At 36.4% G+C, this 27019-nt stretch overlaps 3 protein-coding genes across 3 annotated transcripts; 1 reads left to right on the top strand and 2 right to left on the bottom strand.

The window, feature by feature from the left end:
- Nucleotides 1–11423: 11423 nt before the first annotated feature.
- LOC137716529 (probable inactive patatin-like protein 9) lies at nt 11424–12954 on the bottom strand. Its single transcript, XM_068455984.1, has 2 exons — nt 11890–12954; nt 11424–11805 (listed from the first exon to the last, which is right to left on the bottom strand). Exons 1-2 carry the CDS (start codon nt 12814–12816, stop codon nt 11572–11574), a joined length of 1161 nt encoding a protein of 386 aa, XP_068312085.1. The 5' UTR covers nt 12817–12954; the 3' UTR covers nt 11424–11571.
- A 7004-nt stretch (nt 12955–19958) lies between these two features.
- On the bottom strand, nt 19959–21324 carry LOC137714642 (mavicyanin-like). The gene is made up of 2 exons (XM_068453804.1): nt 21144–21324; nt 19959–20395 (listed from the first exon to the last, which is right to left on the bottom strand). Exons 1-2 carry the CDS (start codon nt 21322–21324, stop codon nt 19959–19961), a joined length of 618 nt encoding a protein of 205 aa, XP_068309905.1.
- Nucleotides 21325–22373: 1049 nt separating this feature from the next.
- On the top strand, nt 22374–26039 carry LOC137716091 (ribosome-recycling factor, chloroplastic-like). Its single transcript, XM_068455488.1, has 11 exons — nt 22374–22706; nt 22916–23072; nt 23379–23448; nt 23582–23677; nt 23794–23891; nt 24336–24447; nt 24728–24769; nt 25074–25130; nt 25253–25303; nt 25586–25642; nt 25810–26039. Exons 1-11 carry the CDS (start codon nt 22619–22621, stop codon nt 25825–25827), a joined length of 846 nt encoding a protein of 281 aa, XP_068311589.1. The 5' UTR covers nt 22374–22618; the 3' UTR covers nt 25828–26039.
- Nucleotides 26040–27019: the final 980 nt, after the last annotated feature.

The following is a 27019-nucleotide window of genomic DNA, read 5'->3' as shown; positions in this document are numbered from 1 at the left end:
AATCAAATAGATTTAATGCAAACCAATCGCTTGAAGATAGACACAATATTTATCGAAAGTCTCTATCTAATCTCTTATATGAAATAAGAAATATATATTAAGTGGAGACCTCGTTGAAAATACCAAAATAGAGGTAGTCAATTATGACAAGCCAACGACCAAAGTTAATAACCATTATGGATGGTCCAGTAGTTGGGAACGAATTTCAAATTTGTATTTCACACAACACGTCTTGGGTACAATTCATAATGGTGGCGAATCACACGATGGTAGCCAGAGGGAGGTTGAAATGCATTTTTGAGTCATCTCGTCCTTCAGAATGGTGGACTGTCGTGGCAAAACCACCAGCTGATTCGCTTTTTTAGAAAGAAAAAAAAAACCAAAATTAATAATTTAATTAGCAATATGATTATTAAAGGGAACTTTAACGAAAAGCTTCCGATACTGTTCACTTTAACAAAAAACCACATTTTAAAAAACCATATTTTTACACTAAAAAGTCAATCCTGGTACTATTCATTTTACCCTTTATCTTGTCCTTATCGTTAAAACTCAAAATTTTCAAGTTATTTTCATTAGTTTTCATAATTGTTAAGAACATAAAGTGACCATTTTAACATATGGGTTATAAAGCCAAGAATCTGCTTTACTAAAAGAGGAAACAAACACTGTTAAATAATAAGCATTGATATGAAGCCAATAACGTAAATGAATAACAAGGAGATCCTAGCAAAAAATTGTGTGATTTTTTAACCATGCACGATTAAAAGTGAAAGAAATGTGGAGTTGATGTGTGATAGGGTAGAATAATAATATAATATATGGCAGAGGTGCTCTTCCATGTTACTTGCACAGTTTTGCTGGTGGAGAATAATGACCTTGTTTTTAAGGATCGATATATGTCATGAGTTTTTTCCCTGTCAGTTTATAACAGATTTGAAGTTATCATGGAAAGTCGGAGCACAAAATATGATGCAACCCTACAAGTTTTTCTAGTGAGATGAATCGAGATGTATGGCATCCAATGGCAAAGAGGGTGAAGGTTTTCCTATATGATGTCTTATCTTCAGGGCTGGTTTTGAAAATTTGGGGATTTTAGGCGAAGCTTTTGAAGTGAGTTTTAAAGTTTTCGATCCCTTAATCTTTGTACATTGATATGTATAAAAAAAAATTTGTTAAATAAATAAAAATGTCTAATTTTATATTAAATATCATTAAAAATTAATAGACGAAAGATAAATAAATATTACTTAAATATTACACGCCTCGTGGTTTCAAGTCAATAAGAATAGATTTGAGTTGTTTGACGTTTTACCTTTCATGTACAAAACAAGTTTGCTGTTTTTTATTCAATTAATTATATAAAACAACTAAATCTTACAAATGTTGGGCTCAACCGCTTCGCTTAATGGGTTATTGTATTTAGGCAAAAACTCAAAGTATATAAACTTCTTATTTGAATTGACACAAAATTTGTAAAATTAATCTTTATAAATATATAATAAAAATTTTTGGGGGCCACCCCGAAGTGGAGTCCTTAGGTTGCCGTCTACTCCGCATACCTCAGGATCAGCCTTGTCTATCTTTCTTGTCACGTAAATGACAATGAGAATCTTCCATTTCACTAGGAGCACATATTATACTAGAGATTTATAGAAGAATATGCTTTTATACAAATACGTGTCTATCATTATCATCGCATCACAATAACACCTGATATGCAAAAAGAGGTTAGCAACCATGACGATGGAAGTACAAAATAAATATTGCTCAATGTAATTTTTCTATGGTACGTACTTATCCTACCTACAAAAGGAAAAAAGCATTGAGCCACGTAATTTGGATTCTTCAACTAGTTTGGTACACACGAAACAAAACATGAAACAAAAAAGGTTAAGCAGTGAGTTAAAACGAAAGGAATTTTTAATTAATTGTGGTGGCCAGAACGGCCAGGGATGAGGGATCGCCCTAAGATATGACTCACATCCCAAACTTGTTTACCCCCAAAAAAAAAATTAAATAAATAAAAACCTTGTCGGCCTCAGGTCGTTTCTGAAACACAACTTATACGAAAAGCAGAAGCCACCCTCGTCCGCCAATTTCAAGCCGCCATGCAGCCAACCTTATATCTTTTTTTATTTTCTCTTTTATTTTTCGAATATTTGTGTTCTCTCAATTTCTAACACCACTCTTTATTAATTCGCCAATACAGGTGCCTTGTGACACACTCCGACCGAGATCGGAGCGTGCTGGCCGTCACACAAAGGTGACGAAGCCATGTGCACGTGCGGAAGCTAATAAAGTAATAATATAAAAGTACGAATAATAAAAAAAAACTAGCATACAAGGTACTAAAACAAGTGCTAATAAGTGAGATACAAATTCAGAGCAGGTCTGTAGCAGCCCAAACAAAACGACAACAGTAGTACGCCCGAAGGCGACCCTACAATGTGGAGTGTCTGTCAGAACGCCGGAAAGCCCTCAAGGGAAAACCACCGCAACGGCTAAGCAACTAGAACCTGGAGGGGCGCAAAACAAAAGCGTGAGTGGGCAAAAACAAAGCTCTTTGAAAACCATTTAGCAAAATACATTCTAACCCCTCGCCGTAAAACCTGTATGCTTCCCAGAAAATAAACATATAACGTATGTATAAATATGCCAAACATGCTCAAGGGTATATTAATCATGCTCAAGAATATGCCATGCCAAAGCCTCATAATAAATGTAAGTGCCCAGGTATAAATCATATCAACATCATAACATCTGGCAGCCGGAGTCACCTAACGTGACCTGTACGGCTGCATCTAGAGCTCAAATCTCAACTCTATAACTGAACCTGCCCACGAGTCGGAACCACTCAAGGTGGTCTGTACGACAGGCCTGGGTGTAACATATATATACGCTCTAGTGCTACGATCACGTGAAGACTGTGCGAATAATCGCGGGTCACCTACGAGTCGGAACCACCTATAGTGGTCTGTACGACAGGCCTATGCACCTAACTTGGATCCAAGCTGAGCGTGTGGTGCGGGAGGTGAACATCACGTGAAAGACTGTGCCCTACTCTGGGCGGGAGCACTAACACCGGGGGTGCAGGTTATGAGCTCTCTAGGCATCTCAAACCACTACTGAAACATAAACGTGAATGTCACTTACCTGGCACTTACCTGTGAGTCCACAGCACCCAATATGCATATGAATGTGTATGCCACAAATAATGCATGTAATGATGTGTAAACGATAATAATAAAGTGCATGGCATAATGTACATAACCCTTTTTAAATCAATTTCTGGGAATATAAATGTATATAGGTATATACGGAAAACAAAAGCCCACTCACTGGTATGTAGAAGGGTCGTAGCCCCCCTGTCTCGCGTGTGCACACTCGTCCTCGGGGTACGTGTCACCTAAATGCGAAACAACTATAAAAACGTTAACTTTAAAGCACATAACCCATTTCTCGTAATAACTTCTCATACAATGCTCAAAATGGACAAATGAATATACCCACGTGCTCTACACAACCTCAGGATCACAACCATATTTTTAAAATAATTTTTGGACCCCGCACGCGCCCCCACGCGCCTGAACAGGCACGGACCCACGCGCCCCCACGCGCGGCCACGTGCCAAGCACACTGACGGTGTCAACAGACGCCGTCAGGAATATTCCGTTAAACTGACGGAATATTCCGTTAAACTTAACGGAATATTCCTGCTTCTTCTCCGACCACCCTCGCCGGACTCCGGCCACCGGAAACTGGCCGGAAAACTGGAAAAAACTTTAAACTCACTAATCTCCTTCGTTTTTCATCCATTTTTCACGTATTTTATACCAAAATGAAGCCCTAAACCTCATCTACCACGTTGGACTAGTTTTAGAGCCTAAAAACAACTGGAATAAACTTTTCAAAAACATGGAAAATCGGCCAAACTTACAGTTCTTGGTTCCAACGTCCAAAACCGTCCAACGATGCACTCCCAAGCTCCTTGGGACCTCACCAACACAACTACAACCTTCAAAAGTCCAAAAACTAACTAGATTAAACTTGCATGAACAGTACACAATTCGGACCACTTCGAATCGACGTGAAAATGGTAGTTTCCTTACCTGAAAATGGTATGGCTGTGCTCGCCTTGACCTCACGAGTCCAATGGTACCCTTAGTTCCTTCGATCTGTGAGGTTTTGTTGGGTTATGGGTTTGTCCGTACGCAATAGGGTGAGAACGGGAAGGGAGAGAGAGATGAGAGACAGAGACAGAAAAGGATAGAGAGAGACAGTGGATGTGCAGGTGTGTGTGTGGTCCAACACTTGCCATAACACACAAAACCACCAATAATGTCAAAGAACGAACTAGGGGTAATTTAGTCATTTCACACGTGCGTTTCGATATTTCCGGGACGGGATGTCACACCTTGTGAGTCTGTGACCAGTGCCGGTCTAGAGATTTTTGAGGCTCAGGAGATATCAAAAAATGTGCTCTTATTTTATATAAAAAAATTATTTACTTTCACACGTAAGACATCGATAAAATTATACTTAGAAAATCACTTTAAACTTAATAATTTAGAAACACAGAAAAACTAATTTATTTTGTATCGTGAGAAGAAGACAAAAAAACTCTGGTTTATAAGTAGATAGATATCAGTTTTGTTTTCAATTTGAATTTTTAAAGTGTTTTTGTATAAATCGTGATGTGTTTTTTCTTATTTACTAACCTTGTCAATATGGGATTAAAAAATAATGATGTTTTTGAGTCTTTAATTGATATGTATAAGTAATAAATAGGTACTAAATTAAACTTTTTGATGACATGTCATATGATTTGCAATTTGGTCTAAAAATTTGGTCAACGCATTACTCTTTATTGAAGATTAGACTTGAATTGGAACAAATGTTTAAAAATAACAACTCACATAGCTACTAGCTACTAATTAAAAATAAATTAACAACCAAACAAAAATTCGTAAAAAATCAAAGATAAATAAACACACATGGTGTTTTGAACCCAAGACCTCCTCATTAATTTCAAACAACAAAACCAACAGTTCTAGTCAAATTTCTTTGTCATTGAACCAAATTTTATAAAATTATACTCTTAGAAAAATATATAAATATACTACCCTAATAATTTTGGTGCCCCGGACGATTGCCCTGGCAGCACTGGGGCGGGCCTGTCTGTGACTATACAATTTCCATTGTTCGTGTATTATATATTATATGTGTAATTAGCATAGAAAGATCATCCCGTAGACCTGGCAAACTGATTTTGTTTGTTGTGTTCATGTCGTACTTGTTATCTTAACAAGACATTTATGTCAAACTTGTTATCTTAAATAGTTCCTAACAGATGAGCCGATAAGAATATGATTCGCTAGTGGATTGTGTCCTTTTGTGTTGGGTAATGGGTCATCATAATTTGTATGTATCATTTGTAAAGTGTAATTGACCTGTTAACATCTAGAATTGTAACCAATGAATTGTTGCAAAATGCAAAGTTATGGATGGAGATATTGATCATGACATTTCATTTCAAAGAAGTTACAAAAAATGGTACAAAATAGTACGTACGTATGGTAAACTGAGAGAAAGAGACAATGGAAAGGACCTGCTGCAAATTCTTATAGAGATGAATAATTCGGTGAAAGAAATGGATGGACGACTGAGATATACTGCACCAAAAAACCAAAAAATTAGTACTTAGCCATGTAAAATATTAAATCCAGTGCCAAAATTAGATTAGGTCCCCCCCCCAAACGGCCAACCTAACCTCACATTCCTCTACTCCTTTTACCATGAAAGCCGACGGAATTGAAAAAACCATGCACACTGAAATCCCTAGGATTCTGTTTTCTCTTCTCTTTGTGAATGTGATCCCCACGGAGTCCACATCAAACAGGTTGGCTGGCTCTACTCCACAGTACAGTCACACGAGAGAGAGAGGAACTTAGTTTTTAAGTCGCAATAGTATATGAGATTGTCATAACTCTTTATTTTGGTTATTGAGATTTAAAATCGATATAAGTATTGATCCTTGAGATTGTTGACCGTTAATCATTTTGGTCATTCGAGGAGAAATCTCCTTTGAATTGAGGGTATTTTTGTCAAATCAACACCTCCACTTGAACTAATGGTTTCTTCAATTTAACGGAAATTTTTCACAGAGTGACCAAAATGATTGATGGTGGACAATCTCATGGACCACTTCTATCAATTTTAAATCTCATAGACCATAGTGCAGAGTTATGACAATCTTAGAGATCATTCTAGCTACAATACCGAAGAACTTTTATGACACGATTATACTATTATTGTGGTGTTGTATGTATGTGATACACCATTATGGAAACAACACGCAAATAATCTGTTTGTTAATACTGTACCTTAAGTCGGATTCATGTGATATCAACCACATAACTAAGTCATGTTATAACATGTGTGTTAATAAAAAACCTGTAACAACCATCACACTCATAAACGTTTCTGCCATTTCTCACGCATGGTTTAATAAGCCGCAAATCTTGTCTTATTTATTGCCACTATTGTCATGTTAACATCCGGTAGAAGATGGAAAGTACATGTATATATTTAATTAAACCAACTAATAAATTTTTTTTTTTTTTTTTTTTTTTTTGTCAAACGATAGATTTTGTTAGATTAGATGTTAGATTAGCTACCGACGGGGTTTGAACCCATACGGTTATGCAATGGCTCAACTCCTTTCCACCATTATGGTAAAGGACCACTTGCAAACCAACTAATAATTTGACCAAAGACAACTATGCATCTACTATGTAAGAAAAATCCAAAAGGAAAACAGAAAGTTTAGGAACATATGCAAACTAGTGGCCTAGGCCCCTTTATAGTGCCGAGAATAAGTGCACGAAGCGATTCACATTAAGAGAAAAACTTATATGTATATGTTCCATTCAATATATATATCATATTAAGCGCCCCAATATAAATGTAATGACAGCATGCAAGTTTTAGACCAAGCCAATGACGAATGCTTAATAAGACCTAGATGGTCCCAGATTCATCCGATGTTTGAAAAATATACATGTGAAGGTCTTTCAAGATTCTCTGAATGTCTGGTATGGGTCCTTTTTGTACCCACCAAGTGTTTTGACGAAATGCATGTCGCATATTGCATCAACAACACTTCTCAAATTCTCTCAATAGTACGCATCAAACTGTTTCGACATATGTCAACATGTGTTGACAGGTGCGTTAATTTGTTCAGCTGACAACATCAAACTCACTAAGTATTCGACGAAATGCCTTAGTGAATAAATTGAATTTTTTTTTTGCGCGCTTCACGTTATGTTTCTATTAAAAAAACCTTGAACCCTTAATACTAGACTCCTTGAGATTCGAATCCTAAATCTGCCAATTTGACCTAGCATATGGTATAATTGAGAACCGAAAGGTGAAATTTAATGAAAGATGTGTGTGTGTGTGTGTGTGTGTGTGTGTGTGTGAGTACAGCAGGTTAAGAAGATGAATGTTGAAAAGGTTGTTTGTTAGAGGCTCACGGTATGTGAAATCTTGCTCACCTAATAACGGGATTCGGTTCCTTTTCTTTGCCTACATTAATTACTACATATTTCAGTTGTAGCTGAAAATAATATGCAAAAGGGTTTGCAGGGCCCACTCGTTTGATGTTCTGAAAGTACAACATGGTACTTTTTTGTTCAATTAGTCATGAATAAAATTACCGCATTTGCGATAATTATTTTGTTCTTAAATAGTTTCTGGGATAATTAATACAGTCCTTTCCCTACATAATTATTTACGGGATGTAGTGTAGTCAAACTAAGATTTTAAAGGATTTTAAAGGATTTTAAAAATGATAGATTTGATAAGAATTAAGAGGATTAAAGACTCCAACAAAATTCATATGGATTTTTAAAGAATTTGAATGGATTGTGGTGAAAGGATTTGAAATCCTAGGGGGTGAGGTTAGATTTTTTTTTTTGAAAACAGGTTAGATTTTTTTTAGTATTGGTTATATATATAATTTTGGCTCTCAAATCTCACAAAATTCACAACTTATTGAAATCCTCCAAAATCTTAATTTTTTGAATACGCTTATATTTGGATGGATTTTAAAATCCTTTAAAATCTTTTAATTGACTACACCTAGATTTTAAAGGAGTCTAAAATCCTTTAATTGACTACATCTAAATTTGAATGAATTCTAAAATCCTTTAAAATCTTTTAATTGACTACACTAGGATTTTAAAGTCTTTTAAAATCCTTTCAAATCCAAGTTTGACTACACTTGAAACTTAGATCTCGTCTTTCAACTTTCAGCGTAGTTTAGATATGATTCTTAAATTAAAATTTAAACGTGCATCATTGTTTCTTCGTATGTGAGATTTTTTTATCAATTTGACTACATATGGCAGGGTATAGGGGACTCACAATAATATCCAAAATTGGTCCATTAACTTTACAATAGTTTAGATTTGGTCACTAAACTTTTGGGCTTATTATATTAACACCTCAAGTATTGTTGAATAAACCCCACATACTTAATACACCATATATTTACTTTTTTAATTAAAAATTATCTTAATACACCTCACATACTTCCCCATAATACCCGCATACCCCACATTCTCAACATACATCTCGCATTTTTTTCATACACCCCACATTTTTTAAATCTTATAACACTCATTTTTAAACATCTTATGATTTTGTTTTTCATTCTACTCTGTTGTTTTTCGTTCATTTTTAAACGGTGTAGTTGGCTCATGGAACTGTGACTCAAGTTTACTACTTCACCATCCGAATCACGCTCTAACATCTTAGAAATTAAACGTCTTATGATTTTGTTTTCCGTTCTACTCTGTTGTTCAAGCAAGGGCTTGCCTGTGTAGCCTATTAATTTTCGAAGATGATTTTGATACATGTGAACTTTTAAGTTGTGCTTTGATGTAGTATCTTACGAAGCAATATTTGGCCCGTGTAATGAAATCAAAAGCTCTTACCAATTTGTAGGCATTTTTCATATGAAAAATTATGGTTTGCTAACAAATTTTATAGCTATCATATATGTGTGTTCATCCAATTTGTAGTATTCCACTACTACAAAATTACCTATAACCGGCGGTCCAAAAACTGACAAGAAAACATAATTTATGTCAGATATTTGGTAAAAATCTAACATAAACTCATGCAATGTCGGATAATAGAACTAACATCACTGCTAGCGTCACGAAAAGGCTTTTGATGTCGGTTAGTCCCCTTAATTCGCCACGAAGAAGGAAAGCAAAAAATAAAAGAGGATAGTAGCGTAAAAAAATGGAGGGTGGGAGAAGTTTTGATAGTTGGTGAAGATAAATAATAAAAGTGATTTGTGGTGTATTTAGAATTTTTTTATTTTTTAAAGCCTAATAAGGTCAAAATTGTCATTGCATAGTATGATACATAAATCATTTAGTATGAAAATTTAATGTGGGGTGCATTTAACATTTTGTGAGGTACTAATATAAAAAGCCAATTTTTATCCTTGCCACGGAACGCATATTTAGAATTAGATATGTGAACTCGCACGTGTGCCACATCATCATACTAACATAACTTTGGACAAAATTAATGGCGGGGGCAATGGGGTGTACAGTTGTTAGTTTGTTCAACAAACAATAAGATAATCTATATTAAATGAAGTGAAAATGGATTCAAACACAGGACCTCGGGAGCAAGAGTGAATGCAACCAACTTAGGTATAGTTTAGGGACTAAATGTTAATTAGGATGAAAGTTAAAACAATTGAACTCTTTTATGTGAGTCTCTTACACCGTCATTGATGTGAGGAGTTACTTATCGTAGTAGTATATTTCAAAATAATTATACACTATCATGTGTATTTTAATTTTCAGTGTTTGTCTAAAATACCTTTACAGTGATGTAACCGGAGTAAGTACACCTCATAAACAACTCTTAATTATAAGGGATTCCCCTAAATTCAGGATCATTTTTTGACAAAAGGATCCGATGATCATGGACGGAGGGAGGTAAGGCCCAGTGGGGGCACATGCCCCCTCTCATCCTATTTTTTTTGCATTACAAATTATTCAATTAATCATTCCCTTTTTTTTTGCTTTACAAATTATTCAATTAATCATATTAAAATAATAAAAATCCTCTTTTAGTTTTTAAATGCCCCTCCTTTCTTCCTGTATATTTTTCTCATGCACTAATGTCTGAGCCTTATTGAGTTGCATGTATTTGGTTAGTTAGTACAAATGAGCATTGGATTGTCAATACAACAATTAAAGACAAAATTAAACAATAGAGTAATAAAATAGGCATTTTGTAAGTAATTTTTTCAACATTTGTAGAAGAACCAGCTTTATTTGTCCAAAAAATGAGCTCAAATTTTTTAAGGTGCCCCGTCTTAGTTAAATTTCTAACTTCGTCCTTGCCGATGATCAAATCCAAAACTACATATCAATCACAAGAAGGATATGATTTTTTTTCCTTTTTATAGGCCTGTGGCTGTGGCTGAAAAACTAACACCTGAAAATTTGCCATTTGCCATTTGCCAATAGATTTTTAAATTATATGCATATGACGCTAATTTGTACTATTGGCAGATCCTTGTGATCATTTCTATTTGTATTTAGTTTCGAAAAGGATATATTGACAGACCACCAGGTCGAAGTGCAGGCTGACACTCGAATAATTGGGAAATGAAAACCAAGCTCCCATGTACACAAAGGTAAAATAAGTGAGACTCGTGGGTATAACTGGAACCAAAATATGGTATTGTGATTTGAGATTCTATCCAGATTTTTGTGTACGGAGTCGACGGACTCAGAGATTCAATCATTCATTTAAAATTTTACAGTTCTTATTTGTCCATCACAGTAACACGTCTCACACATAATAAGGATCTAGATCTCTCTTTTTCATTTGAGCAGCCCACATTTTTTAGTCAGTCGGCTCCAGACTTGAAGATCCAGATAAGATTTCGATTTTATTTCTTATCGTGTGACTAAAGTAATTCTAATTGTATGATAAAATCTAATAGAGGTTTTAGTTTAGACGATAGTGGCCTCAAATTTACATCAAGTTTCATAAAAGTAGCACAAAATCAATTTATACTACTAAAATAGAAAATTGATCGCATCCAATTCCTAATCTTGCACATGGATAAGGAACAGTGTAATTTGGAGTTAATCTGAAATGTCAGCATTATTGGTGTTTTTGTGTTTCTTCGATAGACCTACCTACAACAACGCCGCCATTGTAACACTAGTTACTCATTATCATATCATAAGCAATGTTAAAACTCATAATATTTTAACGTTGATTAAATATATCGTCACAGTGTCTACCTGGTGTAAGTTAGCTTTTCTACATCGTCCTTCGCGAAAAAGAGAAAACATAATTGTGTCATTTAGTTGAATAATTAAAGATGCACAAGGGGTTATTATTAGCTGCTACTCGTAGTACGGTGAACCTGAGATCGGTTACAAATTGCAGCTTCCAGAAAACCTACCAAAAGAGGAAAAATTACTGAGAAAAAAGAAAGAAATAAAAACCAAATTCTAACTAACGGCCGTTAGCGAGGGGGCTAACGCCGGAGTCCTTGCGGGGACTAGGTGGCAGACTGCTCCTTCCACAAGCCACGAGTCGTTGCACGAAACCCTCGATTCTCTCTCCGTTTGTCTCCGTCAATAACCGCTTCCCGCCAAACGGTAACGACTCCACCCCTCTCTCCTTCAACACCTCCGCTTCCTCCTTCGATCGCTGGCCCGCAACCACTTCGCTCCCCAATCCGAAAGCCTGCAACAAACGCCGTCAATCATTCCGTAACAAAAACCTTTAATTAATCCAGATTAAGTTAATCTAATCTCCATAATTATATACCTGAATTCTGACATAATCAGCGCGGTTATAACAGAAGGCGTTTCCCACCATCTGGTCAATGGTCTCGGAAACTCCGTCCAGCACAATGTCAACCACCGACGACGGCGAGCACTTTCCGTTACTCCGCCCCGCCTTCCCTCCGCTCAACGGGCCGTTACCTAACGACAAAACCAGCAGGTCCTCGACGCCATTGACGGAGGGGAAGTCGCGCTTGTTGTTGAGTACGTGAGTCACAGCAGCCGCCGTCGGGTTGTTCATCACCAGACCACCGTCCACCGCCGAGCACGATGTCTTCCCGTCCACGGAGATCAGGCTGAACGGCTTGAACACGCCTGGAGTCGCTGACGTGGCCCGGCAGACTTTCCACATTTCGAAGTCGAAACTCGCCGACTCGGACGCGTCGGCTCGGGAGAACACGAACGGGGCGGAACTTTTCATGTCGTAGCAGGGAACCAGGAGCGGCTTACACGTGTCCTTGAGCGTCAGGACCTTCCCGTCCTCCCTCGTAAGAAGCTCCGCCAACGCCTTCTCCATGCTCCCGCCGGAGTACCTCCGGCGGCGGCGAAACACTCCACCAAACATCAATTTGAACATGTCGGCATTCTTCTCGGAAACCGAGTTCACAGCATCTCTAGCGGTGTAGAGAGGGCGGCCGGAGCCGTCATCGGCGACAAGCATGGCGGCCAGGACGGCTCCGATGCCAGTACCAGTGACGAGGTCGAAGAAATCGGCGATTTGAGCGTGGGCGTCGCCGGTTTTGAGTCGGATCTGATCCTCGAGGTGGATCAAGGCGGTTCCGGCGACAATGCCGGTGGTTCCGCCGCCGTCGATGCTGAGGATCCGAGTCTTCTTGGCGGTTTCGCAGTGGGAGAGCCACTTCTGCTCCAGCTTCGTGAAGATCTCAAAGGTTACCTTGCTCAGCTCCATTTTGTGATTAATTGAATGCTTTGCGACAATTGAGAGCGCTAAAAGTGTGTGCTCACGCTTTGTTGCCGAGAAGCATTAATGGCGGAGAACTGCTCCTCTCTCTCTCTCTCTCTTCTGGTTTTTCTCCCTATTTCCTTCTCTCACTAGAAAATGGAAACGAAGTGGGTTTTTGGGTAGTTGGAGAGTTAAGAGCTACCAAAAACAGTGGGAGTGGGCGAACTGGGGAGTGTGAGAGTGGGACGCCGTGTTTGGGAAGGACCTTGGTTTATATACGCGAACAAAATGCAAGTGGACCAACATATATATATATTTTTAAATTTATTAGTAATATAAGCGAAAAGTTTAAATTATTATAATAATTTAAGAGCTTACAGGAGATGGTTTCAGAATTATTACAATAATTTAGAAGAGGGAGACGGGTTCAAAACTACTATTTAAGAGAGGGAAATTTTGAACCTAAAACGCATAAGTAGAACCCAACACCTTATCTATTAGTATATTGTTATATGCAAAGTGCACCAATATATTAAAATTAGTATAATACTTATAAACCCTAATGTAGTAGTAGTGTCATACATAAATGCCTAATTCTTATAGGTGTGAGAGTGTGAGTAAAAATGTCTCAAACAAAAAATCTTGTCACCCTAAAACACAGACTCCACTCTCAATCTCAACGCGCCTCTGCCAATTTTCATTAGAAATTTTATTCAAAACTCATCATGCCTTGCACACATGAGCACATTTTCATGTGTACTTTCACCGCTTCAAATGCATTCACAAGCTTTAGTCAGTTGGATGTTAGGATTATTCATCTTGAAGTTGAGCCACTCTTGATTTTCATGCTTATACAAATGATAAGTTTTGACTAAATTTTTAATGAAAAATAATGAATGCTGATAGTATACGCGATACATTGTATTAAATACAAGAGAAGTGTTTGAATTCAGAATACAATAATTATTAGATGAAGGCACTAATCATCACGGCAATTTACCAAACAAGAATTTTAATTGGACCGATAATTACTATTTATGCAATTTCCTCATTTGTTTTTATTTATTAGTATTATTATTTAATAAGAAAACTAACGAAAAATTCAAAAAAAAATTTAGTTTTAATAAAAAATAACAAATAAAGATGTAGTGAATAGTACCAAAAAAAAGTAAAAATACGATTTTTCATTAATAATGAACAGTACTGATAATATTTTGTTAAAAGTCTCTTATTTAATTTGGCCTTTTTACAAAAATCGTGTGTGATTTCCTTGCACGTGCAACTTTGCGTGTAAATTTCGGGTTACGGGCAAGCGCGAAACTCGGCTTATTAGCCGGCTCAGCTGCCGCTTGTCAACTGTCTTCTCTCCTCTCACATATTTATTTACATTTACATTTTTTTTTCTTAATTTTTTTATGTGTTTTTTATTTTCTGTTCTGGTTAGATTGTCTTATAAATCAGATGCTGCCAAGTGAGGAAGGAGACTGGAAATAATGGTGGAACACCATGGAACTAAACTAATCCCAGTAGTCTTGCCAGACAGTTGTCCAAGATTTATCTTAATCCCCTTAATTAAATGATCTAAACAGTAAACAATTCAAGCTTGCATTTTCATGTTTTTCTTTATTTCTTTTTAGAATATATCATATAATTTCTCGTTGCTACGAATTGACAACTGCTAACTTATTTCTTGTTGTATAGCGTTATTTGTTTTTTTTCTCTCATATTACATGATGAGAATAGAAGAATACGAGATTAACAGGCCTAAAATAGATATGCATGTAAATTGTAAGCAAGATGCATGGCCAAATTAGCTAGGATAATGTGTTCTTCATGCACGTCAATCCGAATCTATATCCCTATTATTTAGATTAGGTTAGAATATTGCTCGAGTCACAAAAGTGTTCGATGGACAAGTATAGTACGAAGTACAAATCTAGTTGTGCCTCAAATCTGGTGGTAGCTTATTAGTTTAGATTTTTTTTTTTTTTTTTTTTTTTAAGGCGGACAATTGGTGACAAGTCACGGTTATCCCTCCATTTTGGGAGCTGAAAAGACTCACAAGGAAAGTAATAAACGGTTTGCAACTTTACATGCATACTACGTGTAGCAAATGACATATATCAATGATCCAATGCCAAGATAGATGTGTATTAATTGCCCAGCAAACAGACTTGCACCCTCAAATCTATGACGAAGGTATGCATTTTTTCCCTTGCAAATGTATCAGTCTACCTCAATTTTCGACAAAGAATCTGACTTATAAGCGGTTATATATTTCTTCACTCCTTTATCTCTTCCGTAATTTGTATTTATCTCTCTTGTCAATTGACTCATACAACCCAAAATAGCTTAGAATCTCTCGCGGAAAAGTCAATTAACATATAAACTTTGAAGCTAATGCTAGCAACATTGGATACTGCTCCACTTGATCTAATGTGCCATATATTGCTATAATTGCAGGTTTATTAGTTCGTTGAATCTTAACTGATGATATGATGATCCGACAGAAAGTTCTAAAATCTCATGTGATACCGCTAAAAAATCTTGATTAGCATAATTAATTGATGCATTATCTAAAATCTCATGTGATACTGCTGCAAAATCTTGATTAGCATAATTAAGTGATGCATTAAACAAATCATGCGAGCTACGTTTAAGTTAAATTTGAAGATGGAAGTCTTCTTCGTTTTTTGACGGTGAAGTAAGACTAAGCTCATGAGTTTATTACCCTAGGTCGGAACAACTTGATAAAATCGCCTTTTTACGTCCCCATGGGCGTTAAAAAGAAAAGAGACTCGCTTTTAGCTGAGTTAATTTTTACCCCGATGTACTACTTTACAATCTCTGCTGTGAATATCTGTAAACCTGCCAAACAGTCCGTCTCTCATCACAGGGTATCCATGACAGGATGCACAACCACACAGACAAACACACACCATATCTTAGTATTAAAGTCCCATCTCTGTTACAACTTCTGCATTCATATATAAATGATATATGAAAGATACATTTGGTACAACATTCATGTCGAAAATCGAACCAGCAAAAAAAAGTGATTTCCCTCCATCATCATACACAAAAAAATATATCCTCTGATTTCGTTTTGAGAAATTTCCTAGAGCAAAGAAAAGTGATTTCCCTCCATCATCATGCACAAAAAAATATATCCTCTGATTTATTTTTGGGAAATTTCCAAGCAATTATTTCAATTCACCATGATGAGAGTATCAATCTACCTTGTATGTGTTTTTAATTATAAGTAGTTAGGTTACTCTCCATATTGCCAATTAATTTTATGGTGAAATCTCAATTTTCTTCATGGTATCAAAGCAGATTGTCACGAGTGTGAAGCCCAACGGCTACACCTACTCCACGTCACTCGATTTGTGTTGTCCACGTAATAGACTTGAAAATTTGTTACACGTGAGGAGAAGTGTTGAGAGTATCAATCCCACATCAGGCAAATGAGGGACCTTGCATGTCCTAAATACTTGGGATACTCTCCATATTACTAATTAATTTTATAATGGAACCAAAATATTGGAGGCATATAGTATAGGAATGAGTTCAGGTTTTGAGTATAGTGGGCTAAGTCTATTAAACTCAAAACACCAATGTAAACTTGAAAAAACTCAGTCATTTTGATTCATATATTAATTCAGTGTTACATGTTAGTGTTACACAAATGTTTTCAACATTTTGACCAACAGAAGTACTAGCACCTGCGAGAAAGTTTGCTTTTCTAAAAACATGTTGTCACTTATTAGAATCAAAAGAGGTCGCTAGCCATTTGATGTCGTCAACAATAGTTTTGAACGTCCAAAAAACTTGCAACGGTCAGGAATCCCAGCTATAATCATCTTGGAGTCGCCTTCAACTTTCACATCCTTGATATTTCTTTATATTTCCAAAACTCCACCATCTTTCTTCAAGAGTTTACAATGTGTTCCACCAAACAATGGGTTACATGGACCATCCTTCAACAACTAATCACTTTTTGTACCCAACAATATCACTATCATAGGCGTGAAAATTGTAATATTTACTTCTCAGTCAAGTCTTAGGGGCTTTTAGGCCTCATCATTATGTGAGCATGTTTGAAACGCGTATTTGGTAAGTTTCTTTTTTGCCAAGATGTTTGGTGGTATGTTAATTTGTTTAGGAAGTTTCTTCTAATTTTATTTTTTCATTTTTTAAGGTTCGAGTTGGGATTGGATCCTCTAATATTGTAAAATCGTTCTAAATAAACATTACTGTATCAAATCGACAGTATCAATGCAATATTTGATACTTGGTTTATGCCACACCAATATTAAATCGCAAACTATTAGATATCGATATAATGAGACACTATGTACATTATTGTCACTTATTGAAACGACATCGGTATAATGTGACTAATTGCTAAAGTAAATTGTCCAATACTCAAACCCAACAAATAAGAAAAAGAGAAGATCAAATCAAAGGGATAAGCAAACTTAATCTAATTAAAGTAATTAAGATTAAGTACAGATGATCGGGATTTTACCACATGCAAAAGTAGGAATAAAAACACTTAAAAATACCGGTAAGAGTACAAGGTTATCGTAGTATAGCGGCTCAAGCAATGTCGTTCTCCACAGGGATTAAATGAATAATTTATGTAAATACCAAATCTTAATTAATTATTTCAAAACAAAATTTGGAAGAGGTTGATTTTATGACCCAAAATATTAAAAACGAATTTAATTAAAAATAATTAAATAAATTGGCACAGTAAATAAGACAAAAGAAAATAGTTTGAAAATCTATTTAAGCATTAGGGTTCCGCCATCACCTTAACAATCCTACGTAGGTCTTCCAATTACTTATGAATTACACATGCATATTTTGAAGGTTAGGTTTTCCTAATATATATCCTACTTGAAACCTCCAACATAGAACGTATATCTAACATGCAACATGTCCGTAGCATCCATATCGAATGTGAACATGCAAGACTCATTAAGTTTTGTGAAAACCTTTTGAAAAACCATACAACCTTTAATACGTGTCATCCATCCTAAGAAGTTACACATATTAACCACAAGAAGCCTTTGTCAATTTTAGGGACAACCCTCCGCCAAAATTGCATCAAATTACTTTTTTAAATATCCTAATGGTGGCCAATCATTAAAACAATTAGATAATTTAAACCGATGATTAATAATTCAAAACTCGCATGCATAAATTCATAAGTAAATTGAAAAGAAACTACATATTAATGCTAAGGCTCGCAGCCTCGCCCTAGCAAACGAAACTAGTTACTAACAATCATAAAACAAAATATTATTAAAACATGGATAGAAAACACCTTGAAAATAAACTTGAATCGTCAAAATCTCTCTCCAAAGCCAAAGTATTGTGTTCTCTCCTTCCCTCTTTTCTCTCATGGCTTAATAGCCTTATTTATACTACTAGAAAATAAAACCCTACCTAGAAAAGGTCTTAGAATAATACTAGGAACCCAAATAAAATAGGAAATATAATCCTAATCAAATATGAGAAATCTGCCCAGCCACAAATCAGCCACGTTTTTGGACTTACAGGGCTCCAAAACATGCCCAAAAAGACTTGAATTAAAGCTTGAGATGTCTTAAACATAATTGCAGAATGCCTCGAACCCAAAAGAAATCATTTTGGACGTCAAAAAGCCCAAAGAAGCCCAAAACGTCAGTTTGGCAGCACTCTATGCTGCTCCTTTATTTCATCGCTATAAATAAATTGCTAGGTAGAAAAATCCAAAACTTTGACCCAAACAAGTTAACAGACTCATGAACATCCTTCAATTGGAATCACTCCAAAATTCATCTGTTTCATTACTTTTTCCTCTAAAGGAAGTCGAATGTCCTACATTAAAAATATAAATAAAAGTATCAAAATTATACTAAAATAACGAATAAATTATTATTAAGATAAGAGTAAAATATATAGTATAATATCACCTCATCAACATAGATACTTTATTATTGATATATGAAACAGCATACAAAATATTAATAAACACCAAAATAATGATGGGGTTGGAGATATTAACACTAAAACCAAAATTAATAATATTTCAATAAAATTAAATGAAAGAAAGTATTTTTCATAAACTCATCTTAAGCAATTTAAGCCAGGACCGCCACAGCCATCAAAACTTGCATGATAGGTACCCTTTGGATGCGCCCTAGGATGGGCTGGAGTATGGCCTGGCCTTGGTCCCGTGGCTTGGGCTTGGGCTTGGGCCATGGCTTTCAGTAGGGCTTGGATCGTGGCTGAGGGGCTGGGCTACCTGAGTGAGTTGGGCTTGGGTTCTAAGGGATTGGGCTCGGACTTAAACGTGATGGACTAAGACTTTAAATGTATGCGCACATCATGATCTCTGCTCGAGTGAAAGGGTAACCATTGGATGTTTTGTCTTGCACTTTTTGAAATGTTTTACTTCCATTTGTAGAACACCTTGCTTATTGGGTTCGTACTTAAAAACTGCAAAAGCAGTTTTGCAAAGCGTGTCAAAGAATCCGTTGCGATGATTTTGTGTGGCCTCACATTCGACGTTGGCCGGTTGTAGTCGTTTGTACAATCTATTACGTTTATCGTCTTTGTAACAGATTTATTGTTGGGAGCAGTTGTAGTTTTTCGTACATGTGGTAGCCATTTAGAGATTCAATCAAGTTGTTTGTTTGAGCATATTCACTCCATCATTTCTTGTAAATAAAAATTAGCTAAAAATGACCACCAAACGGTGTTTTGCTTTTTGTCTCTTCCTCTTGCATTGGCCAACCTGAACATGTACTGAAATGTGTACGGATACGTACGTACTAATTTCTGCAATCATCTTATTATATATCAAGTGACTTACTTTCATGGCATCATCAGAACAATTAAGTATTAGGGCTTACTCAACAATACGGTTAAATTTAGTTTTATCGACATCTGTAACGGATAATTAAAGAAATTAATTCATGTTCTAATTACATTAAAACAACTAATTTTTCACTTGAAAGTGGAATATCTTAAGTTCAATTATCAAAAAACGACATTTATATACCAAATTATTGATAATTCATTGTGAAACTTAGCCTAACCCTCACCTCCAAGCTCCGTTATATAAAACAAATGAATAACAAAAACCAATTACACTATTCATAAAAAGAAGCAAGAACCCCCATAATCATCACAAGTATAAGTAGCCCATTAGAAGACTGGACAAATGGAGCACTGCTCTTCTTGGGTGAGACAGGAGCAGGTGAAATTGATGCATTAGGGTTTGAAGAACTGGGAGCTGGGGTGTGACTCGGACTTGATGCATTAGGGTTTGAAGAACTGGGTGGTGGGGTGTGACTCGGACTTGATGCATTAGGGCTTGATGATGAAGCAACAACTCTGATGTCAACCTTCTGGCCGGCCTGGCAGTGACCGGGGGCACCGCAAATGTAGAACAAGTGTTCAGGTTTCGTCAACTTTATACTGTCGTTGCCGGAGGCGGTGGTGGTGATTGCATCCGTTGTGTTGCAGGCGTTGAAATTTCCGTGGGTCACTTGGGCCACATTGTGCTCCTTGGCATTGTACTCAAAAACTGCACATGCAATAATACCACACTGTAAAGATAGTTGATTTGCGCTACCACTATAAAAACGTGGCGTTGGAGAGAAACATTTGAAAATAAAAAATATTCAGAGAAAAAAACCTATCCACTATCAACGTAATTTCGGGTGCTATAAGCCTACAATAGTGTGAATAGATAAAGTTGAGTTTATGATTTTTTTTTTTTCTCTTCAAAACAATGTTTTAAGCAATTTTGACAATAAAATGGACCTTTAGGAGCTTTATTTAGGAAAAAAATATGGTATCGAAAAACTCATGAGTGAGGATTATACTAAATTGAGAACACAACAACTAGTTCTTGGTTAGGTTGATATTTATTTCACGGAAGGGTGGGCTGCCGTAACAAAACCACCAGTTATACCCCTTTTTTTTTTAGAAAAAAACCTACCTATCCTCACATATTAGAAAATAGTCTCATAATACCAAATTTCAAATTTTAAAGTTTTTTAAATTTATTTTTACAAACAAGTGATATAGGGTTTCACATCATGAAATTTAATTTAACGGTTACTCCCACAAGGTTCAAACTCCAACATCTTCTGACAAAGTAAAGACTATATCAAACAATCATAGCCCCATTTATACAATAAGATTAAACCACAAGCATATATAACTGCACACAGGAAAGAACAAAACCCTAATTAATCTTTATCAGAAACCGTAGTTAAATCCATATCAAACAATAGGGTGAAAAATAAGAGGAGAAAATTGCTTATTACCGATGGTGTCTCCAACATAAAAGGTCTTGCTAGCTGCCCATTCCTTGTAATTAAAACCATCTTTGACTGTCCACCCATGGGAGTCACCCACCTTGTACACAGTACCACCAAAGCACACCCCAAACAAAGCCACCACCATTACCACGGAAGAAACCAGTGAGTAATCCTTCACAAAAGCCATGGCTAATCAAATATTAAGAACACACGGATATCTGTGACCACAGAAATTCAGTAAAATATAAAGATTATATCTCTGAATTTCGGACTCAACTGTGATGAAGAGCACCTATAAGAGCATTTATATATAGTAAAATTCAATGGTGCAAATTCAGGAAATGAAATCCAAATATTATTCTTAACCAAAAACTGGTATTTAAATTATGGCAATTACGAAAGCAATCTTTGATTGTTGATCTGACGCGTCAGATCCAGTAATTCTTCTGCTATAGAAAGATCATATCTTGAATCTTAACTACAAAATCATATCTTATCAAAATTAAAAAAACAAGAATCGTATTACAAGGCAATAAATGTGGCTAGAGTTTATGGTAATGCAAAAAATCTGTTCACTCTTGTGTTTGGTAGGTTGCAATCAATCCTTCCCATTTGAATAAATCTGGGTTAACCGCTCCAATGGTTTTGGGCCTCAATCTACCACAAATTAGGTCATCTAGTTGACTTGGATTCATAATTTTACAACGCCTTGAAACCAAACCAAACCTGAATTTCAGAGGCTGAGTCACACCAAAATATAAAGGATGCTATCCAACCTACTAGAGATGCTTCTCTACCATTGGTGGAAAATTGTAAGTTATGTTGCCTCAACATGTGATTGGTCCGACCCATGTGTTTTGGTGTCCCTCCAGCCTCCAATCATATGTGAAAGACTCTTTTGTAACGAAAGACACTACTGGATGGATAATGATGGTAGGATCATGTCTTGAATGCTAGAGATGTTTTCTACTACAATAAGGCCTTTGTGTTGTGTGTATGCCTTAAATTAGGGATAAATGTGCTTAAGAAAATGATAAAGCACACTTCTTTTATTTTCTCTTATATAATTTGACCGTTGTTTTCATTTGATTTATTTAATTAATAGCAATGCGGAAGAATTTAAAATAGATGCGTGAAAATCAGAATACGGGTGCATGATACGAAAAGAAAAAGTAATGGAAGCCCCGCGGTTTTGGTAACTCATACATTCCCGCACAAGTGCAGGATATCTCCATCCCGGCTTTGGATTATCTAATCCGAGGATACAAACATATCCCAAAATTAAAATAGCGAAGGCCAAAATTCTTATCCACACCCCCAGAACGTTCCCTCCTCTCCTCCTCAGTGTTCTTCCTTGTCATCTTTCACAGGCTCCGACCATTTTGTACTTGTATCACAGTCACTACTTCACTGTTATATGTTTTCTGAGATAAATATCTCAGCCCCAAAAGCTTCAATCCGAACAAAAGTCCTCGGCTTTCATGGCGACCCACTGCTCCCCAGCAACCCCTGTACGCTTCGTCCTCCAGCCCAAGCAAAACCCTCCCAAAACCCTGCTTTCCATTCGAGGTGCATAACCCATTAGTCAATATTATATATATGGTCATTGCATTCTTATTAACTGTAAATTGATGAACTTTATTACTTGCTTTCGAATTTCCAATGGACCCTTTTGGATTTCAATACCGTAATCCTCCATAAATTAGTGGGCTGAGTTTGTAGTTCGGTTTTGTTTTGTTTTAGCATGCTAAATGCTGTAAAAGTTGAAAATTTTGCAGATTCTTTTGGCGGAGGATCGGCTTGTAAGAAATGCCAGCCTAGAACTGTTAAGGTGTGCTCATGGAGCTCATCTGCTAGCTATGTGAGGTCAGAGGACAGCGCTGCGAAGTTTTCAGGCAATCCCATTGTTGTGAAGAAGCAATTGTTCCAAAAGAGGCAAGTTTTATTTATGCCACAGAATTAATACTCTGGCTTCTCGTTGTTGTTGTTGTTTGTAATTTTGTATGGGACTGAAAATTGGGTTAGAATTGCATTGTTGGCTTAACATGTAACAACAATATACTTTAAACGACACGACTCAGTTGTTGCTTGAGACTTTATATTGGTTGATGTATCCTCGCAATTTGAGAATGCAATAGGAATTTGGGTTGCGTAGCGCAGACTTGATGGTTAAGTGAATTGTGATGAGTTATTGGTTGTGTAGTGGGCTGATTTACCTTCTAATATCTTTTTCATGTCCAGAGCTGGAATTGTAAGGGCTGCTACTATTGAAGAAATAGAAGGGGAGAAGTCTTTGATAAAGAAAGATACTGTAAGTTTGATTATGATATCGTTTCATTAAAACATGCAGTATGAAATTAGATTGGAGGAATTTGAGGCTCTTTGGATTTTTCGGTGGGGTTAGGAAGAACAAACTTCTATTGAGAATGTTAGTTGTATTTCAGGAAGGAAGGATGGAAAAGACTCTTGAAACCGTACGATCCAATTTCAATTCTATTAGGACAGGGAGGGCAAGCCCGGCCATGCTGGATAAGATTGAGGTATGAATTAACTTAGGGGGTTGTCTAGCTACTTTTACAATTCATTTTTGTGTAGATTGAGAACGCTGTAGTGTTATTTTTCCTCTTAGATCAGTTATAACACAATACTTTTTTAGGTTGAATACTATGGAAGCCCAGTTGGCTTGAAGACCATTGCTAATATTAGTTCTCCTGATGCAAGTTCCTTCTTGGTTCAGCCATACGACAAATCCAGGTATTTCATTAAGTGTATGAAACTAGTAATGGTCATATAAGATCAGTGCGCCATGCTGCATTTCGCAGCGTTGCGGTAGACATGTCTGCTTTGGACTAGCCACTGCTAAATCTATCCAAAATGAGAGGAGGAAAGGCATATTATAAACTTACTTAAGACCCAGCTGAAAATGCTAGCTAGTGGGCAAGCGCTTCTCCGATAGGAGCTATTCAAGATTTTCTCTGTATGTATGTAGAATAAGTAGATGGAGTGCATGGTAGAATTATATATGCTGGTGATTGTTCCAGTGAAATTTACTGCCTTCTCTTTTGATAACCTAAAAGAAATATGGATGCTGTTTAGCTGTAAAGAGCCTGTGTCTTCTATTGGAAGAATGCATTTGATATCAACTGATCATGTCGATTAGTAATCATTTTTTCTAAATGGTGCATCCTTTTTTATCAGCTTAAAGGCTATAGAGAAGGCCATCGTTAGCTCTAATCTTGGTTTGACTCCAAATAATGATGGAGAAGTAATTCGATTGACTCTACCTCAACTTACGTCAGACAGAAGGAAGGTGTGTTCTCATTTTAATCTTCGATTTCATTATATAACTAACCTCAGGGCTTTTCAGCTCTTCCTATTTTATTGGCCAACGTACATGTACTGAGATGTAATCATTTGTATGATGATTTTATTGGATGGGAAAATTGTTTATACCTTGGTGATCCTAAAACAAGGATACGGAAGTTATGAAATATATCAAGGATATGTAAGTATTCTGTTTCTGATGACGCTAATAATCAGTCATGTTCTTTAACAAGTGCTTCCTTTTTCTTTTTCATTTTTCATTGCAGGAGTTGTCAAAAATTGTGGCAAAACAGACGGAAGAAGGAAAGGTACAGACTTACTGTAGCATCTTTGGCTGATTGATGGTTTAATGTTTTGAGATTTTCGAGGTTTTGGCTATTGGACATATGCTTAACCAGATCACACAAACTGATAACTGATCCCCACCCCAGCTCCCTTTCCTTTCTGTTGTTCATGGTGAGGTCTCATCATGGCACCATATTGAAGCAAAAGTACATAGCATTTACTGCATCTTAGAAATGCTGTCTTTGCTACCGTTAGGATTTCATTCATTTATACTTTAAAGCAATTGATCTTGTTCTTCTGAAATACCTATTACTTCCACTTTTGTAGGTGGCATTGAGGAACATAAGAAGGGATGCTTTAAAAACTCTTGAAAAACTTGAGAAGGTTTGAATCTTAAAGCCCACCCCCACAACTTCTCTTTCTGTCTCACTTCCTGGCATCTGCTTACCCCACCCCCAACCATTGTACTTTTACCGATTGCCAACAACTTTTTTTTTTTCCTAAAGGGAAAAAAGCTCTCTGAAGATAATGTCAAGGACTTATCAAGTGACTTGCAGGTAATCTATAGCTTTTGTATACTTCGCTATTTTTATGCGAACAAAACCAGGTATCATGGTTTCCCTGGTGACAAAGAAACCAACTGACTGATTGGTTTCTTTGACATCTGTTTGAGTTATATCCGGCACCTATTTCTTGTTTCACGATAGATTGGAATTTCATTTCAAAGGTTACAGTAGAAAGATATATTCTCGAAATTTGTCATTTCTAGCACCATTGAACTTGAGTTGAGTTTAAACTGTTACTGGATGATACAATGTTTAACTATTTCCTTTACACAGAAATTGACGGATGAGTATGTGAAGAAACTTGATGCCATATTCAAACAAAAAGAGAAGGTAGTACCTCCATTTGATTATCTACTACATTTGCGAACATCTGCGTTATCTACAGCATAATTGTAGTGCATGCTGATTCTAATGTTAACCTAAGTCATTCGGTGATTTTTTCGCCCACTACAGAATCAAATCTCGAAGTTTAACGTAAATTACAAACTGTGTTTCAGGAATTGCTGAAGGTTTAGTGATTGTTCATGCGCTGATGATGTAAATGGTTGAGCTTCTATATCGAAACCTTTATAGGTGTTCCTCTTCCGTGTGCGGATAATTTGCAGTGCTGTTTATACCCTCCACCTCTACAAAGCACCTTTTTGAGATAACCAGACATTGGAAAATACATGCAATGTTCAGTTGCAAGGCTTTCAAATTTCAATCAGAAGCCTTTATATTCACAGTTCACTGCCATTGTTATTATTCTCGTAAAATAATGTAGATCTTCATGAAAAGGAAGAGAAAAACTTGTGTAAGGGCATACTGACTGCATCATCCGTACGATAGCTCTGGCAAAGGTATGAGACCTCTATATTTTGATCTCATCCGATTTCATGTCAATTTAAGAACTGCCCTAGTCAAGTAACTTTCCGAAGTTTCCCTCAAAAAGGAAAGCATATAGCACCAACGTGAAGCTTGGCTTATCTAGGAGAACCACTTCATTAGTCGTAACATGGCATTTGTCCCATCGTTCGATTCGTTGTCTTGTGACCCTACCCTAGAAACCCACAAACCCAATCCAACCTTACCCTACCCTCCAATGCATAAAGAAGAAAGAAAAGGCATTTGGTGATTTGGTCCCGTCATGTAGATATTCTTCCATACAACCCTATCTAGAAACATTATTTTACATCAAGTCTTTCGTTAGCTCAAAGTATTTCATGTCATTTTTTAGAGTCTCTTTCCAAGTCTTCCTAGGTTTTTTTTCACCTATTTTACTTTGAGTCTTTTTTCTCACAATCGCATCTTCTGATCGAAGCATTTATAAGTCTTCAGTTTACATGTCAAAACCAACTTAACCGATTTTCTCTTATCTTATCTTCAATTGCGGTCACTCCTACTTTACCTTGAATAACCCTATTTTTAATCTTGTCCTTTCTCGTATGTCCGCACATCCAGGAAAATATTCTCAACTATGCTACACTCATTTTTTATACGTGTTGATGCTTGATTTCCCCGATCCATAACTTTTCTGAATAAATTCAACATGCCATTGGAAAATCACCATTTTAGGGCCATCACCTTTTTCCTTGGCAATAAGGGTTGCATTGGTGATTGCTACTTTTTTTCAGTTCTAGTGAGTCCTTTTCAGTGTATATATGCAAAAGAAAGATAAGATAAAGTTTTATTTGCTTTTAATTATTTGACTACTCACAAGTCATATTC

Source organism: Pyrus communis, chromosome 14, assembly GCF_963583255.1.
Source record: "Pyrus communis chromosome 14, drPyrComm1.1, whole genome shotgun sequence".
NCBI lineage: Eukaryota > Viridiplantae > Streptophyta > Magnoliopsida > Rosales > Rosaceae > Pyrus > Pyrus communis.
The sequence above is the reverse complement of the archived record's forward strand: the minus strand, read 5'-3'. Positions and strand labels throughout refer to the sequence as shown.

Coding starts and splice junctions, on each gene's coding strand:
- LOC137716529 (XM_068455984.1), bottom strand. CDS start 12,816: ATGGAGCTGAGCAAGGTAACCTTTGAGATCTTCACGAAGCTGGAGCAG. Junction 11,806..11,889: donor CTGATTATGTCAGAATTCAG/GTATATAATTAT, acceptor CGTTTGTTGCAG/GCTTTCGGATTGGGGAGCGA.
- LOC137714642 (XM_068453804.1), bottom strand. CDS start 21,324: ATGGCTTTTGTGAAGGATTACTCACTGGTTTCTTCCGTGGTAATGGTG. Junction 20,396..21,143: donor TTATGTTGGAGACACCATCG/GTAATAAGCAAT, acceptor TTGCATGTGCAG/TTTTTGAGTACAATGCCAAG.
- LOC137716091 (XM_068455488.1), top strand. CDS start 22,619: ATGGCGACCCACTGCTCCCCAGCAACCCCTGTACGCTTCGTCCTCCAG. Junction 23,449..23,581: donor CTTTGATAAAGAAAGATACT/GTAAGTTTGATT, acceptor GTTGTATTTCAG/GAAGGAAGGATGGAAAAGAC. Junction 23,892..24,335: donor CAGCCATACGACAAATCCAG/GTATTTCATTAA, acceptor CTTTTTTATCAG/CTTAAAGGCTATAGAGAAGG.